This window comes from Pseudopipra pipra, chromosome 2 (assembly GCF_036250125.1).
Source record: "Pseudopipra pipra isolate bDixPip1 chromosome 2, bDixPip1.hap1, whole genome shotgun sequence".
In the NCBI taxonomy this organism is placed as follows: Eukaryota; Metazoa; Chordata; class Aves; order Passeriformes; family Pipridae; genus Pseudopipra; species Pseudopipra pipra.
In genome coordinates, this window is record NC_087550.1 from 117978418 (window position 1) to 117992983 (window position 14566).

General features: G+C 53.8%; 1 protein-coding gene across 1 annotated transcript in view; it reads left to right on the forward strand.

Annotated features, from left to right (window-relative positions):
- The first annotated feature begins 3404 nt into the window (after window positions 1-3404).
- Window positions 3405-14566, forward strand: part of RUNX1 (RUNX family transcription factor 1) — a 95392-nt gene continuing 84230 nt past the window's right edge. Inside the window, exons 1-2 of the mRNA XM_064647120.1 lie at window positions 3405-5539; window positions 10805-10961. Coding sequence (XP_064503190.1) covers window positions 5270-5539; window positions 10805-10961 — 427 coding nt within the window. The 5' untranslated portion in view covers window positions 3405-5269. The remainder of the gene's footprint in view (window positions 5540-10804; window positions 10962-14566) is intronic.

A 14566-nucleotide genomic window follows, 5' to 3' on the forward strand; every position in this document is an offset into this window, starting at 1 on the left:
GCTGCGTATTTTCACATTTTAGGAGTAAAACGTGAAAATTTTAGTGCATCAGTAAAATAACTCTTCTTACTCTGCCATGCCCGTAAAAAGTTATCAGGCACTGAGACACCTCAGATGGCTTTAAAGCTGTGGTTTATAAAAGCCATTTGCCCATATATATATATATATTTATATATATATGTGTGTGTGTGTGTGTCTGTGTCTGTGTGTGTGTGTTCCCCTTAAAACAGAAAAGTAATTTAAATTCGGGATAATTTCAGACAAGAAAGAGGCAGCCGTGAGAAACACGGAATTAAAACAAAAAAATTAAAAGAAAAAAAAAAAAGGAAAGAAAAATAAGAAAACCACACACGAACTTGGCGTCAAAGGGCTTCAGCCCCAAACTCGGAACCCGAAAACCGTCCCCGCGTCCCTTTGGCAAAGGAAAAGAAGGAGGGAGAGGAGGGGAAGGAGGGAAGATGAAGCTGCAAAGCCGCGGGGCGGAGGGGGGTGGAGCGGAGGGAGGGATGCGAGGGAACCCACGCCTGGTGCTCGTGATTTGGGGGCACCCGGCGCACCCCTGTCCCGGCAGCGGATTTGTCTCCCCCGGAGCACTCTCGGTTTAGTTGTTTCGGGTGTTTTCCCCCGATTTATTGGCGTTTAACCGGGATGTAGCGCTGGCAGTGCCCCGCTGGCCGCTCCATCCCCCGCCGCCCCCACCCACAGTCGCTTCCCCGACTCCGCAGCGTTTCCAAAGGGGGAAAACCGAGGATCCCCCCCGTGTCCTGTCATCGCCCCCGGGGTGGGTGGGGGGTGTCCCGGGGGGTCTCCCGGGGGATGCGGGAGTCGCAGTCTCTGTCGCGTTCCGGTGGGGATGGCCCGTGGCGGGCGCAGCTCCCGAGGGGGCGGCACTCCCCCTTCCCGGGGGTGTGCCGGGGGTCTCCTGGAAGTCTCCCGGGGGTCTCACGGGTGTCCCGGGGGTCTCCTGGAAGTCTCCCGGGGGTCTCACGGGTGTCCCGGGGGTCTCACGGGTGTCCTGGGGGTCTCACGGGTGTCTCAGAGGTCTCATAAAGGTGTCCTGGGGGTCTCACAAGGATGTCCCGGGGGTCTCACGGGTGTCCCGGGGGTCTCACAAAGGTGTCCCGGGGGTCTCATGGGTGTCCCGGGGGTCTCACAAAGGTGTCCCGGGAGTCTCATTGATGTCCCGGCAGTCTCACGGGTGTCCCGGGGGTCTCACAAGGGTGTCCCGGGGGTCTCACAAGGGTGTCCCGGGGATCTCACGAGTGTCCCGGGGGTCTCACAACGGTGTCTCAGAGGTCTCATAAAGGTGTCCCAGGGGTCTCACAAGGATGTCCCGGGGGTCTCATTGGTGTCTCAGGGATCTCACAAGGGTGTCCCGGGGATCTCACGGGTGTCCCGAGGGTCTCACAAGGGTGTCCCGGGGGTCTCATAAAGGTGTCCCGGGGGTCTCATGGGTCTTCTGGGGGTCTCACGGGTGTCCTGGGGGTCTCACAAGGGTGTCCCAGAGGTATCATAAAGGTGCCCCACGGGTCTCACAAGGGTGTCCCGGGGGTCTCACAAGGGTGTCTCGGGGGTCTTATGGGTGTCCCGGGGGTCTCATGAAGGTGTCCGGGGGTCTCACAAGGGTGTCCCGGGGGTCTCACGGGTGTCCCGGCAGTGTCCCGGGGGTCTCACCAGGGTGTCCCGGGGGTGGCCCGGGGGTCTCACGGGTGTCCCGGGGGTGTCCCGGGGGTCTCCCAAGGGTGTCCCGGGGTGTCCAGGGGGTCTCCCAAGGGTGTCCCAAGGGTGTCCCGGGGGTCTCCCCCCTGTCCCCCCCCGTTCCCCTCCTGCGGGACGCTGGCGCTCCGCGCGCCCCCTCCAGCGGCCGCGCAGGGAACTGCACCGAGCGCGGCCCCCGCGGGGTCCCGGCCCCGGCCCCGCTCCGGGCGCGGCTCCCCCCGACGGGGGCGGTCCCGGGGGGGTCCCCCCGCCGCCACTCCCACCCACCCACCCTCCCACCCGCCCGCAGCTGCTGCCGCTGCCCTTCAAAGCCCGCCCGGCCGCCGCCGCGGCTGCTGCTGAGCTGGCGGGGACGGCGGAGGGGGAGGCGACCCGCGGGTGGCCGTGGGGAGGGGCGGGGAGATGCGGCAGGAGGGGGGTGTTGGGAGACTTGACGGAAGGAACCCCAAACCCGCGCCAGGAGTGCGGCGGGGACGGGCGGCGGCTCCGCCGAGGCGGCGGGAGAGGGTCTGGATCGCCACGATCCCAGTCTGGGTTATCCGCCACGATCCCAGTCTGGGTTATCCGCCACGATCCCAGTCTGGGTTCTCCCCCCCGTTCCCAGCCCGGGTGATCGCCACGATCCCAGTCTGGGTTATCCGCCACGATCCCAGCCCGGGTAATCGCCACGATCCCAGTCTGGGTTATCCACCACGATCCCAGCCCGGGTAATCGCCACGATCCCAGTCTGGGTTATCCCCCCCGTTCGCAGCCCGGGTGATCGCCACGATCCCAATCTGGGTTATCCCCCCCGTTCGCAGCCCGGGTGATCGCCACGATCCTAGACCGGGTGATCGCCCGTTCCCAGTCTGGGTTATCCTCCCGTTCCCAGCTCGGGTGACCGCCCCGCTCCCAGCCTGGATTATCCCCCAGTTCCCAGTCTGGATTACGCGACATTAGCGACCAGCACCAAAAAAAAAAAGAAAAAAAGAAAAGAAAAAAGAAAGCAAGCCACCAAACCAAAAAACCCCCAACCCCGAGCCAGCCCGAAAGCACAGCCACGCCTCCCCGCGGCATCCTCGCCACCGGCTCCGCGGGGCCCAGAGCGGCCGGCGGGGCAGCGATGATGCCCGTGCGGCTATTCCCGGCTATTCCCGGCTATTCCCGGCTATTCCCGGCTATTCCCGGCCGTGGCGGAGGAGGGGTGGGAGGGATGTCCCCCGGCTGGGAGTCCGGTCCCCGGCACACCGAGTGCGTGTCCGAGGGGCCGGGAGGCGGCGGTGGCTGTCCCGAGGGTCCCCCCCATCCGCGGGCAGGCAACGCCCCGGGGGCTGCGCGGCGAGAAGCGCGGCCGGCGGCGGACACGCGGCTGCGGCTCTGCGGGCACCTTGCGGGTGGAGGGGGCGGTGGGTGAGCGATGGGCGAGCGGGGCCCGCGGGCAGAGCCGGGGGTCTCGCCTGAGCATCCCTCACCCCCGCCGGGGTGGGCGCGGAGCCCCCCGCGCGTGTCCGCAGTCCCCCGGGGTGGCGATGCCGGTGGCCCGGGGTGGCGGTGGCCGTGCCCCCGGGGTGGCGATGCCGGTGTCCCGCACACCCCGCGCCGGTTCCCGGAGCCCCCCGTCCCGCGGCCGCGCCCCGTGCGGGCGTGATTGGCCGGTGCCCTCCCCCGTATGCAAAGCAGGCGGGGGAATGACATTCCCCGCACTCCTCCCGCCCGCACCGACTCGCTCCCGGCCGCCTCCATCCATCCCGGCCGCGGCGGGCGCCGGGTGGGACGCGGCACACGGGACACGGGATACGGGACACGGGATACGGGACACGGGACCCCGCGCTCCCCACGCCTGAAGACCCCGCGATCTCTCCCCGCCGCGGGAATGCGCTTTCTCCGAGCACTCCTGTCGAACCCCGGCCGGCAACCTGTGGGCTGATCTTCTTCCCCTCGGCAACTTTCTGGGCTGGTCGTCTTCCCCCGGCAACTTTTGGGTTGATCTTCTTCCCCTCGGCAACTCTCGGGTTGCTCTTCGCCCGGTGCTTCCCGTCTGCCTTCTGCTCGTCGGGCTCCTCCGCCGCCTCCCTTTGCGGAAGGAAAGCTTTCACTCCTTCAACAGCACTGATTTTGCTGGGTGGTTTTTTATTTCTTTTTTTTTTTTTTAACTGTGGCTGGCGGCTTTTGGTTTTCCGTGTGTCTGTGTGTCTGTGTGTCTGTGTGTGGGGGCTTTTTGGAGCAGGTTGGCCGTGTCCATCCCGCTGGACGAGAGAAAAGCCATGTTTCCGAGAGCAGGCTTCCACCTGCTGCGGTTCAAATATTGTTAAGCAGCCGGTTTCTGTGGCCGAATTAGAGGAAGACTGTCTCAGATACTAAAAAAAAAAAAGAGAGAGAGAGAGAGAATTGGCAATGAGTGCCGAAGTTGTTGCAGACTGTTGGTTTGACTGCTGAGGAGGACGTGAGTGGGAGAGAGAGAGCGCTGTTGCACACACAAAACCACAGAGAGAACCCACAATTTAACCAACATCCCCAAACCCGAGTTTTCGGCTGTGGACCTTTTAGCCTCAGAGCTTGCGATCGGCCGCGACCTTTCTTTAAACCGATGAAAGGCGTTACACCAAAGACAGAGATTCGAAGCTTGAATGCAATGCCCTGAGCTTTTCTTTTTTCGCTTTTCTTTTTTTTTTTTTTGCCTTTTTTTTTTTTTTTTGCGCAAGAATAATCTAGAGGTCATGACACGACTACTCTTAGAGAGACGCGAACCAAACTACTGAAGCTCATTTTCAAGGCTGCTTTAAAAAAAAAAAAAAAAAAAAAAAAAAAAAAAAAAAAAAAAAAAGGAAAAGAAAAAACTCGCAGAGAACATTAATGGATTCCTGTTGTGTTTAAATTCTCTACAGATTATACTGTAAATATTTTATGAAGTCCGGTATATGTGTGTGTGGTTGCGTGTGTGGACGTGAATATATATACACAGTTGTAGCCAGCTGACCTTTGATCACAAAGTCTCGCTCTCGTACCGCCTTCTCTGAAGACAACCCCGAATTTCCCTCTCGAAAAGAGCCATTTTTTGCCCGCGGAAGGCGCCGGTGTGGTTTATTTTCTCTTGGGACTGTAGAGAAATCACCTGGAAGAGACCGGCAGGCGGCTGACAGGGAAGCCCAGGCTTAGCGCGTGTTTCTTGTTACTTGGTCGCCTCCCTTCTTCTTTTTTTTTTTTTTTTCTTTTTTTCCCCTCGGGGAGTTTGGAATGAGCTTTCTCCCCGAGAACTTTTTGTGGCGCGGCCGCGGACTCGATGCGCGGTAAAGCCCCGCACGGACGCCCCTTGGGTTTATCGGATTAACGCGTTTGTTCCGCCGCTCCAGGAAGCCAAGAGTTAAGTCTGGGCGCGCTCTCTCTATATCTCAGCAAAAAAAAAAAAAAGAAAATTAACTTCGGGGACTGGCGTAGAAACAAGTTTCCCGCGGGTCCTCGGCCCCGTCTCCGTTTATGTTGGTCCCCGGAGAGCGGCTCGCCGAAGAGTTCCGCTCGCCTCGCTGTTCTGTAAGAACTCCGTGGAGGTCCCTCACTCAAAAGGCTTGTTGTGATGCGTATCCCCGTAGATACCAGCACCAGCCGCCGCTTCACGCCGCCCTCCACCACGCTGAGCCCGGGGAAGATGAGCGAGCCGCTGGCGCTGCCCGGCGCCGAGCACGGCGGGGCTTTGCCGGGGAAGCTGCGCGGCGCCGACCGCAGCATGGTGGAGGTCCTGGCCGACCACCCCGGGGAGCTGGTGCGCACCGACAGCCCCAACTTCCTCTGCTCCGTGCTGCCCACCCACTGGCGCTGCAACAAGACGCTGCCCATCGCCTTCAAGGTACGTCCGCCCGAGCCCCCAAAACGGCGCGTCGGGGGGTAGGGGTGGCGAGGGGAGGGATGGAGGGATGGGGGGCAGCGGGTGCGCCCCGAGGATGGGGGGCACGGGGCGCTCCGAGCCGCGCCCGGGCAGGGACGGCTCGCTCCGGTGGTCCGGCTGCGCCTCCTTCCACCCTTCCTCCCATCCTTCCTTTCACCCTGACTTCCAGCTTTCCTTCCAGCTTTCCTTCCACCTTTCCTTCTAGCTTTCCTCTCACCTTTCTTTCTAGCTTTCCTTCCACCTTTCCTCCCACCTTTCCTTCCAGCTTTCCTCCCACCTTTCCTTCCACCTTTCCCTCTATCTTTCCTCCCACCTTTCCTTCCAGCTTTCCTCCCACCTTTCCTTCCACCTTTCCTCCCACATTTCCTTCCACCTTTCCTTCCAGCTTTCCTCCCACCTTTCCTTCCATCCTCCCATCCTTCCACCCATCCATCCGCCCTTCCATCCCTCTCTCCATCCTCCCTCTCCCGCCCGGGCTGCGGGCAGGAGCGAGCGCTGGCAGCTGAGGAATGCGATGGGCTGGGAAGGCTCTCTCCAGCCGCTGCCTCCCTGCTCTCCCCATTCATAACTCCGGCTCTGCTCAAGGGAGAGGGAAAAAAAAAAAAAAAAAAAAAAAAAGAAAAAAAAAAAGAAAGAAAAAAAGCCAGAGCTGAGGAGTTTGGCTGCCCTGGGGACCAGATGCCGCAGCCCGCTGCAGACGGATGCAGGCGGCTGGGAGCTGAAGGAGCCCCCGGAGCTGAAGGAGCCCCGGGCTCGCCCAGAAGTCGCCCACGGCGGTGGCGGGTCCCTTTGCCACCCACGGGGGATACTCGCCCTCCTCCGCGGGCCCCGCTCGGGAGGCGCCGCGTTTCCCCTGCCAGGGGGGAAAAAAACCCATCAAACCAACCCACCAACAGTCCAACACGCATATTTCCTTTTTTTTTTTTTTTTTTTAATTGGCTGTTTTTAATAATAGTAAAAAATCGAGGCCTAACCTTGGGCAGACCCTGCGGCCGCTCGGGCTTCTCCAGTTTCCTGAGTTCCTCGCTAAATCCGAGGAGAAAAGATGGGGAGGAGGGAAGGGGAGAGGGTATCCCGGCTCCCTCCTGTCACGGGCCGCCGGGACCCTGCCGAGTGGTGCCTCCCGGCTGCTTGTCGGGCTTTCCAGCCTTCCCGTTACCGGGGTTCGAGTAAAATTATCCTCCCCTCGGAGTAAAATTATCCTCCCTTCGGAGTAAAATTATCCTCCCCTCGGTCACGCTCTTTTTTTAACTCGGGTCTGTCGCTGACTTCTTGAACGCGCTGCTTTTCTTGCTCCTGCTGCAGATACGCTTCCGAGCAGGGAAAGGAAAAGGTAATTATTCTCGTTATCCTTTTATCCGAGGCGGGAGCCGCACAGACACGCAGCTGCCGAGGAGCCCCGGGGTTAGATTTAGGACGGGGATTTGTCGGGTTCGCGCTTTCTTTTGCGGTCACTCCCAAACCCCGACAGCCTCGGTACAAGTTTGTGTTTGAAGGCCACCAGACTCGAGTCTTTTCCGACGGCTTTTTGGGGAGAGGGGAGACGAGGGAGAAGGGAATCAGCTCAGCTCCCGGAGCTTCGGGAAATCCCGCTGACGAGGCGGCTTCGGGGCAAAGTTTTATTATGTCTGGTCCTCTTGTTTTACGCAGATAGGAGTCTGGGGAAAATGGGAGGAACTAATCGGCAGGGTCACTTCCTAAATTCCCACATTTAGATTAATTATTACACTGTTACCCACGCACTCGGCGGCTCCTGCTAATTGCTCGGGAAGTTCAGCTCCTGGAAGGCAGCGAAAAGCCGCTCCGCCCCGCCGGGAAGGGAGATAAGAGGAGTTCCCGGTGTTCCTTTTTTTTCCTGGGGGATCCCTGTGGCCAAAGGCCACGGTGGCGGGTCCCCCGCGGGGCCACGCGTGTCCCTGTCCCATCCCTGGGCATCTCCCGGCGGGGACCGGGATGGAGAAGGAACAGGAGATGTGGCTCTTCCCTCTCCTGCCCGGCCGAGCCGGCAGCGATTTTGGGATTCTCCTCTGGAATGGGGGTTTTTGGAGGCAGGGACTGTCCTGGTTATGTGGAAATTGCGGGAAGCAAAGCCAGGGAAGGTTTCGAGAGATGCCCAAGGCTGCTCCCCCCCCGCCGCGTTCACCGGCAGCTTCTCCAGGAGTTTGGAACAGCGGGATAACTCAATACATGAGAAAAATAATAAATCAAAACATGTCCCCCAAAAAAAGACGGGAAAAGGTTTCCTTATGAGCCCCTGGAATGGTGGGCTGGGAGGCACCTGCTCCTCGTCTTCACCTCCCCCAAAAATTCTCTCTCCGTGGATTGCCGAGAAATGAGTCCTGGAATGATTTGCCACGTGTAAAACAAGCTTGTTGGGTTCATGCTAAATACTGAATATTCGCAAAGGCGTTTTTAAAAGTCGTGGGGTGTTGGTTGGTTTTTTTGGGTTTTTTTCAGATGATTTGGACCAGGAATTAGAAAATTCGGGTCAGGTGGTTCCTTCGCACCTGACAAAAAAGCGCTGAGTTTTATCAAGTGCTTGTTAACAACCATTGCATGAACAAAAAGAGAGAGACGGAGAGTTTTCTCTTCATGTTTCCCTAGAAAAATTCATTTGTGGTGTTTGATCGGGAGGTTGTTTCAAACCAAAATTAAAATTTTTTTGATTTTAAAAAGCGCTTTTTTTCCTAAAAAAAGAATGATTCTGAGAAACTTAAAAACTATTCTATAACAGCTAACAAGTTGCTATAGAAATTCACTGTCCGACTGCTGTTAAGAAAGAATCTAAATCTTAATTTAAAAGGCCAGTTTGGTTTGACCGATGCGGGAGAAGTAGGTAATTTAGATACCCGACAGACCCGCAGTGCTGATACTCTTCTCCCTTCTCTGGCAACACATATTTTTTAGAGGTAAAGAGTGCAACAAAGTCCTTGATAACTCCAGTCAGCAAGTCTCAGCTTATCTGTTTAGTCTGTTTTCTAATGTAAATGTTTGTATTTCTGTTTCTATTGTCTGGGACTCTTAACTCCAGTTTCTTTTCTGGGCTGTGGCAGCTTTATACTTGTTTCTGATTTTTTTTTCATGGAGGTGAGATTTGGAAACGGTGCTTTGAAATATTTGCTCTGGAAGGGCCAGCTACCCCCAGATTCACAAAAATCTTTTGTGAACTCTCAAAATCCCGGAATATATTTCCTTAAATGAACGTGCAAACATTTGCATCGCAGGGCAATGCCCTGATTTTTCCCCTTTTTGGCCTTTCTTGTGCCTGGAATACAAGTGCTTGCATTAAGGTGGTTTTTTAAGAAGTGAGTGACTTGGGTTGGAAGTTGATTGTGAGACTGTGCAAGGAGAAGAGTGTGAGCTCAAGCATTTCGAGCAGGGACTAATTTAGGCCAAAATCAGGGAAATTTGGAAAGCCCAGCGCTGAGCAGAGCACAGGCCCCGGGAACACGTCCTGGAACCCAGAGGAGAACAAAAAAACCCAACAGGCTGGGCCGGGGAGGAACGGGGAAGAGGAAGTTGAAATGGAGACGTAAAGAGGGAATTTTGACCCAGTGATTTGAAGTTTGCATGTGGAAGTGAAAATAAGGGTTACTGGGGACAAAAGGGAGAGCGCAGAATCGAGAAGCTCGGCCTCCCGTGGAAGGAAAGGCTGGGAAATACCTGAGACTGGAGGCTTCTCCCAAATCCTGGGAGGTGGCTGTGGCTGGGGAATAAAAAAATCAGGGATTGATCGAGCAAAGGAGCTGCTGATCCCCTTTTGGAAAGGACAAATGTGATTAGAAACCGAGAGAAATAAAACCAGGCCGTGACAAGCTTCAGCCGATTCTAACGGCCTGGATGTGAGCTAGAAAATTCTAAGAGGAAGGAAAAATATCAAGCTGCAGCTCAGAGGGCACGATGAAGGGCTGCTTCCTCTTAGAATGTGCAAAAGAGGAATTAAAAACTAGCTGGATTTTTTAAAATCTTTTTTTTTTTTTAATTATCTGTGGTAAGAGTCATGTAGACTTAATTGAGGGAACAGCAATGGGATGTAAAAACAAGATATAGGGGACCAAACCCAAGCTCTTATTTTTGCCAGAGTGAATGGAGCATCCATTTGATTGCAGCAGGGTAAAACTGTTCAGAGGGTTCCATCCTGCTCAAGAAATTGCAGTAAAAATCAAATTTTTCATTGTTTGATCAGTGTGAACGGTGTAGATACAGGTCAGAACATTTAAGATTAGAAATCTTTCGGTCTCTCAGGTCGTTGCACCAAAAATTCAGTGAATCTTGTGTTCCTAAATGTTTGTTTGATGCTGGCACCAGGGAGCTCCAGCACAAGCATTTGGGGCCAGGGAAAGCCTTTGGCTGAGCCAGGGCAGATTTCCTTAGTTCAGATCACGATTTCCATCCATCAGGTGAGGCCTGAAGTCAATTATTCACTTTTAAAGGGGAAAAAAAGAAGTTGTTCACTAATTTGAGATGAAACATCTTATTGAGGCCTGATTTTCTATGGATTTACCCTGAATTTATTCTGGGACAGCTCTGTTAAGGGCTACTGCTGTAAATGAGACCGGCAGCAGGTCCTGTTCATGGGATTTATGTACTGAAAACTACAGATGTATGTTTTGGAAAGCTGATTTCACCTATTTTTCATCTCAGAGTACACATCTCACTGGGCATTTCAGAGGCCCATCAGTGCAAAACTCTCCAGTCCAGTTGTTAAGAAAAAACAGGGTTTGAAACGGTGGGAAACCCACGACGAGGAGTAAAAAAAGATGCGCCTTGAATAATATTTGTTGTGGTAATATCATAGATGCAGTGATATATTAGAACAAAAATCACTCTCTTAGGTCCTTCAGGGAATTCAGGCAATGTGGGGAAGAACAGTGGAAAAGAGTTGGGAAGCATTTTAGTGCAGTAACAGGTCAACCACTACTGACACCGCTCAGCAGTGAGCCTGCACGTAACTTGTCTGGTCTGAGTTACAATTCTACAATCAAAATTGCAAAAAAAACCCATTTGGCTTGATTAAAGAACGACGAAGTGGACAAGGTTTTGGGGAAGAGGAGGATTCCCACTGCAGCAAAGTAGGAACGGAAACGATTCCCGTCTTCCCAAAAGAGCTTCTTAGACTTAGACTTCTTAAGACTTCCTAGACTCCTCCACCCAGATTTTTGCTGTTGCTCCTTTTTCCTCGGTTTTTTTTCCCAGCTGAGGGGGTCTTACTCCTTGATTTCGCAGGTGGTGGCCTTGGGGGACGTCCCCGACGGGACGCTGGTGACGGTGATGGCCGGGAACGACGAGAACTACTCGGCGGAGCTGCGGAACGCCACGGCCGCCATGAAGAACCAGGTGGCGCGGTTCAACGACCTCCGCTTCGTGGGCAGGAGCGGGAGAGGTACCTCTTTGCTCTCAGCTGCACCCCCCTGCTCACCTGAGCATGGCAAATTCCCAGGGTGGGCTCGTGGGCTGCTTCTGAAGGGTGGGTTTCCCTCGTTTCGCCGTCGCCCATCCCCCGGCGTCGCTTCGGGTTTTTCGAACGGCGAAATCTCGGTTGGGGAAAAAAAAAAATAACAACAAAAAAAAATCAAAACCTCGCAGAAAGGGACATTTTGACTCCAGGAGCCACCCCTGCTGGTTTAGAGCAGCATGGTGTTACCTGTGGTTAAGCTCAAGTGGCGTGTTTTGAGTTTAAAATGAGAATTTTCGTCTTCTGTAGGGACTCGCGCTGGGGTTCCCCTTCTAGTTTCTGCAGCAGAGCGAGTCTCTCTCAATATTCCCTGCACAGTGCAAATATTTCCTGTGTAGATCTGAAAATTCTGCGGGTTCATCCTGACCTGCTGAAGGCACAGGGAACATTTTCTGGCCTGTTTTCCCCTCAGGATGCACCAGTCCTGTTAGTTAATGTCTGCTGCAAAGTGGATGGGAGAGAGCAGCCAGAACAGAGGGGTTCGATACCTGACTTGCTCTGTCTCTGCCATAACCAGTAATTACTGGCATGTAAGTAAAAAGGCCTTTGGAGCATCAATAACAAACAGGATTTGGAGTTGACTTAGGCTGGGACTACTTAAAAATGTCATGTGGAAGCTGCAAACAGAACCCGACGCGTGCAGCTCACGCTGCCCGTGGGCGGGCAGGTGCACGGAGCTTGACCCAAAAAAAAACCAACATAAAGACCCTTTGCAGCTTCACCCTTTGGCTCCAAGCCATCATCTTAAACCCCATAAATTCCAAGCCACCATGTTTACCGTCCTATTAGTTTATTTGAAGTGCTTCCCTTGAGGGGAGTTTGGGGAGGTTCGGTCAGACTCGCGGAAGAGAAGCCAGAGAGTTGTTGTTGCTCAGAGGGAGCTCAGAAGAAAGATCAGCCTCTCTCTCTTAAGGTCAAGGATGAAAACCTGTCACATCTCCCGTGTGACTTCATGTGATGTTTACTTATGTTTGCCTGTAAGTAAAACTGGCAGGTTTTCGTGGCGTTCCAAACACCGCGGTGTTATTCCAGGACGATTCGGTGCCGTAACGCTCACGGTTCCAAGTGAGAGCAGCTACTGCGCTTCAGCAGGTTCCCTTTCAGAGCAACCTGTGTCTCTCAGAACCAGAAGGAATGCTCCTCAGGGGTTGCTGATCCCTCCTGACCGTTTTCCCTTCCCTCTCTCCCCGTGTGAGCATCCGACCCGGCGCCCGGTGTGCGGTTGCCCGTGTGGCCCTTCGGGAGAGTTACAAGGGGGGTGACCCACTTCTGCTCGCTCACTCCCCAAGTGTTTTGCTCCCCATGGGAGATGGGTCAGGCTTCTTCAGAGTGAGGAAGTGATGCTGATTATACACCACAACCTTTATTTCCCTTTGAAGTGAAATGCAGCTGGAGATCCCCTTCCAACGTAAATACGGTCGCAACGGTGGCAGAGCGTGGCCCCGCCGAAACATCGGGCAAGCAGTAAATACTTTATAGGAATAAAACACCAACCCAGCTCCTCTGTCTCTCCTGCAGCATTTTTAGCTGAGGATACAGAGGCAGATGTCTTTCAAATTGTGTTGTTTGGGCCGTCTTCAAATGCACTCGGTGGAAAACACCCGCAGCTGAGAACGTAGCTTCATAATGCTAGCAAAGAATAATAATAGGGTAATGCAGAGAAAATTATATCCATTTACTGAAAACACGAGGGATGCTGTAATGTCTGAAAGTATCAGTCATTAAACGTGTTCATTTGTTATATTAAAGGTACCACCTTTTCAGTAAATGGAATTTGCATTATGATTCAGAGATGACTGTTTAGAAGATTCAAATGAATAGCTGGCAGAGTGGCGGAGAAGCTAATAAAAACAAACCTGTAGTTCAGTTCCTGGCCATGGTAATGAAGCTAGAAATCATAACAGTGAACTGTGTGAGCCTCAAGGTCAAAATCCAGCAGCTGAGAGAAAACAGTCCCTATTCATGCAGCAAAGCCTGGCAGGGAGCACCGTGGAGCCCCTTACCCTGCTGGGAGTGGTTGCCAGTAGCTGGTCACTCGCCCCCAAGACTTAAACCTTGCCTGTGGTGTGATATCCAGGGGCTCAGGAGCCTTTAAGCAGTGGAGTGAGTTGGGAATGCTGCGTGCTATTAGTCAGGCTTGGAGGTTAAATCTCATCACCTGCACTGGCCGCCCATCTCTGGAGCAGTGACTAATGTATGCTTTTGTTTACTCCTGAACAGGGGATTGTTTTCCAAAGGTGGGGATTGTTTGCACTCAGTACGGGATTTCTGAGGTGCTGTTCTGTTGAATTTGTATAAAGCCTAAAGCAGAAGGTGGCTGCTTCAAAGGGCATTGCTTCCTTTGATACCTGGCTGGAGGAAAATTAACCCAAACTTTGTTTGCCGTGTAATATTTGAGCTCGAACAAGTTCAGCTGCCACCAGTGATAATGCCATGCCAGGAGCGTTGTGTGGGCAGTGGCTGAGAGTTCACGTTGGTTATGGGCAGAGTGGAGGCTCCTCATGTCCAGCAGGTGATTTAAAATCACCTGGTGGAGAACAAGGAATGGCTTGGAGGGGTGATGGTTCCCTCTTCACCGATATCACCCCCCTACCCCGTTAAAATCCCATCAGAGCCAACAGCTCCCTCCCTTTTGAGTTTCAGCACCGTTTCGTGTGGTTGCCCCGTGTTGCTCAGCCCATATTGCTGTTTAGAATTAAATTTAAAATCACCTGGTGGAGAACAAGGAATGGCTTGGAGTGGTGATGGTTCCCTCTTCATTGATATCACCCCCCAGCCCCATTAAAATCCCATCAGAGCCAACAACTCCCTCCCTTCTGAGCAGGAAATTCTCATTCTTGACACTCTTAATAACTAGTTTAAATTTTCTCCTGTGGGCCTTCAATGAAATCCAGCCAGGCAGCCTGTGTCAGCCATTAAGACATCATCCACATTTCCCTCCTGGATGAGGGAGGGTCACAGCAAGTCCCCCAGAGCAGGGGGATTTATTTCTCCCAACCAATATTTGCCACCAACCAAAACTTCAAAGCTCCCAAACTGAGTTTCAGCATCGTTTCGTGTGGTTGCCCCGTGTTGCTCAGCCCATTGTTGCTGTTCAGAAGTAAAAAAACCCCAAGCCCTTGATTTTTCCTGACCCCCAGAATGGGAGCTGAGATTGTCACGGGTCGCCCGAAACCTGGAGATGTTGTATAAAGGCAATTTGGCTCCTTTTCCTGAACAAAACAGATTTACACTGGGCTTGGCTGGGCTCCAGAGTGACTATTCCTCACCCTGTTTTGAGAATGCTACTGGGCAAACCTGCCTGTCTGGCTTGGAAGTGATTTCTGAAAGAAAAATGTCGTTTTTAAAGCTTGACCCCATCTCAGTCTCCCCCCTCCCCTTTCCTGATTACCTGGTTAAACCAAAATTAATCTCTATTTTTCGCCCTCCATTCATAAACACCTCAAGCTTCAAAATGCTGCTGCTGCTGCAACGTATCCTGTTTTCCTAGTGTACAATGAACCGGTTTAGGTTGCTGTGATGAAACACATCTG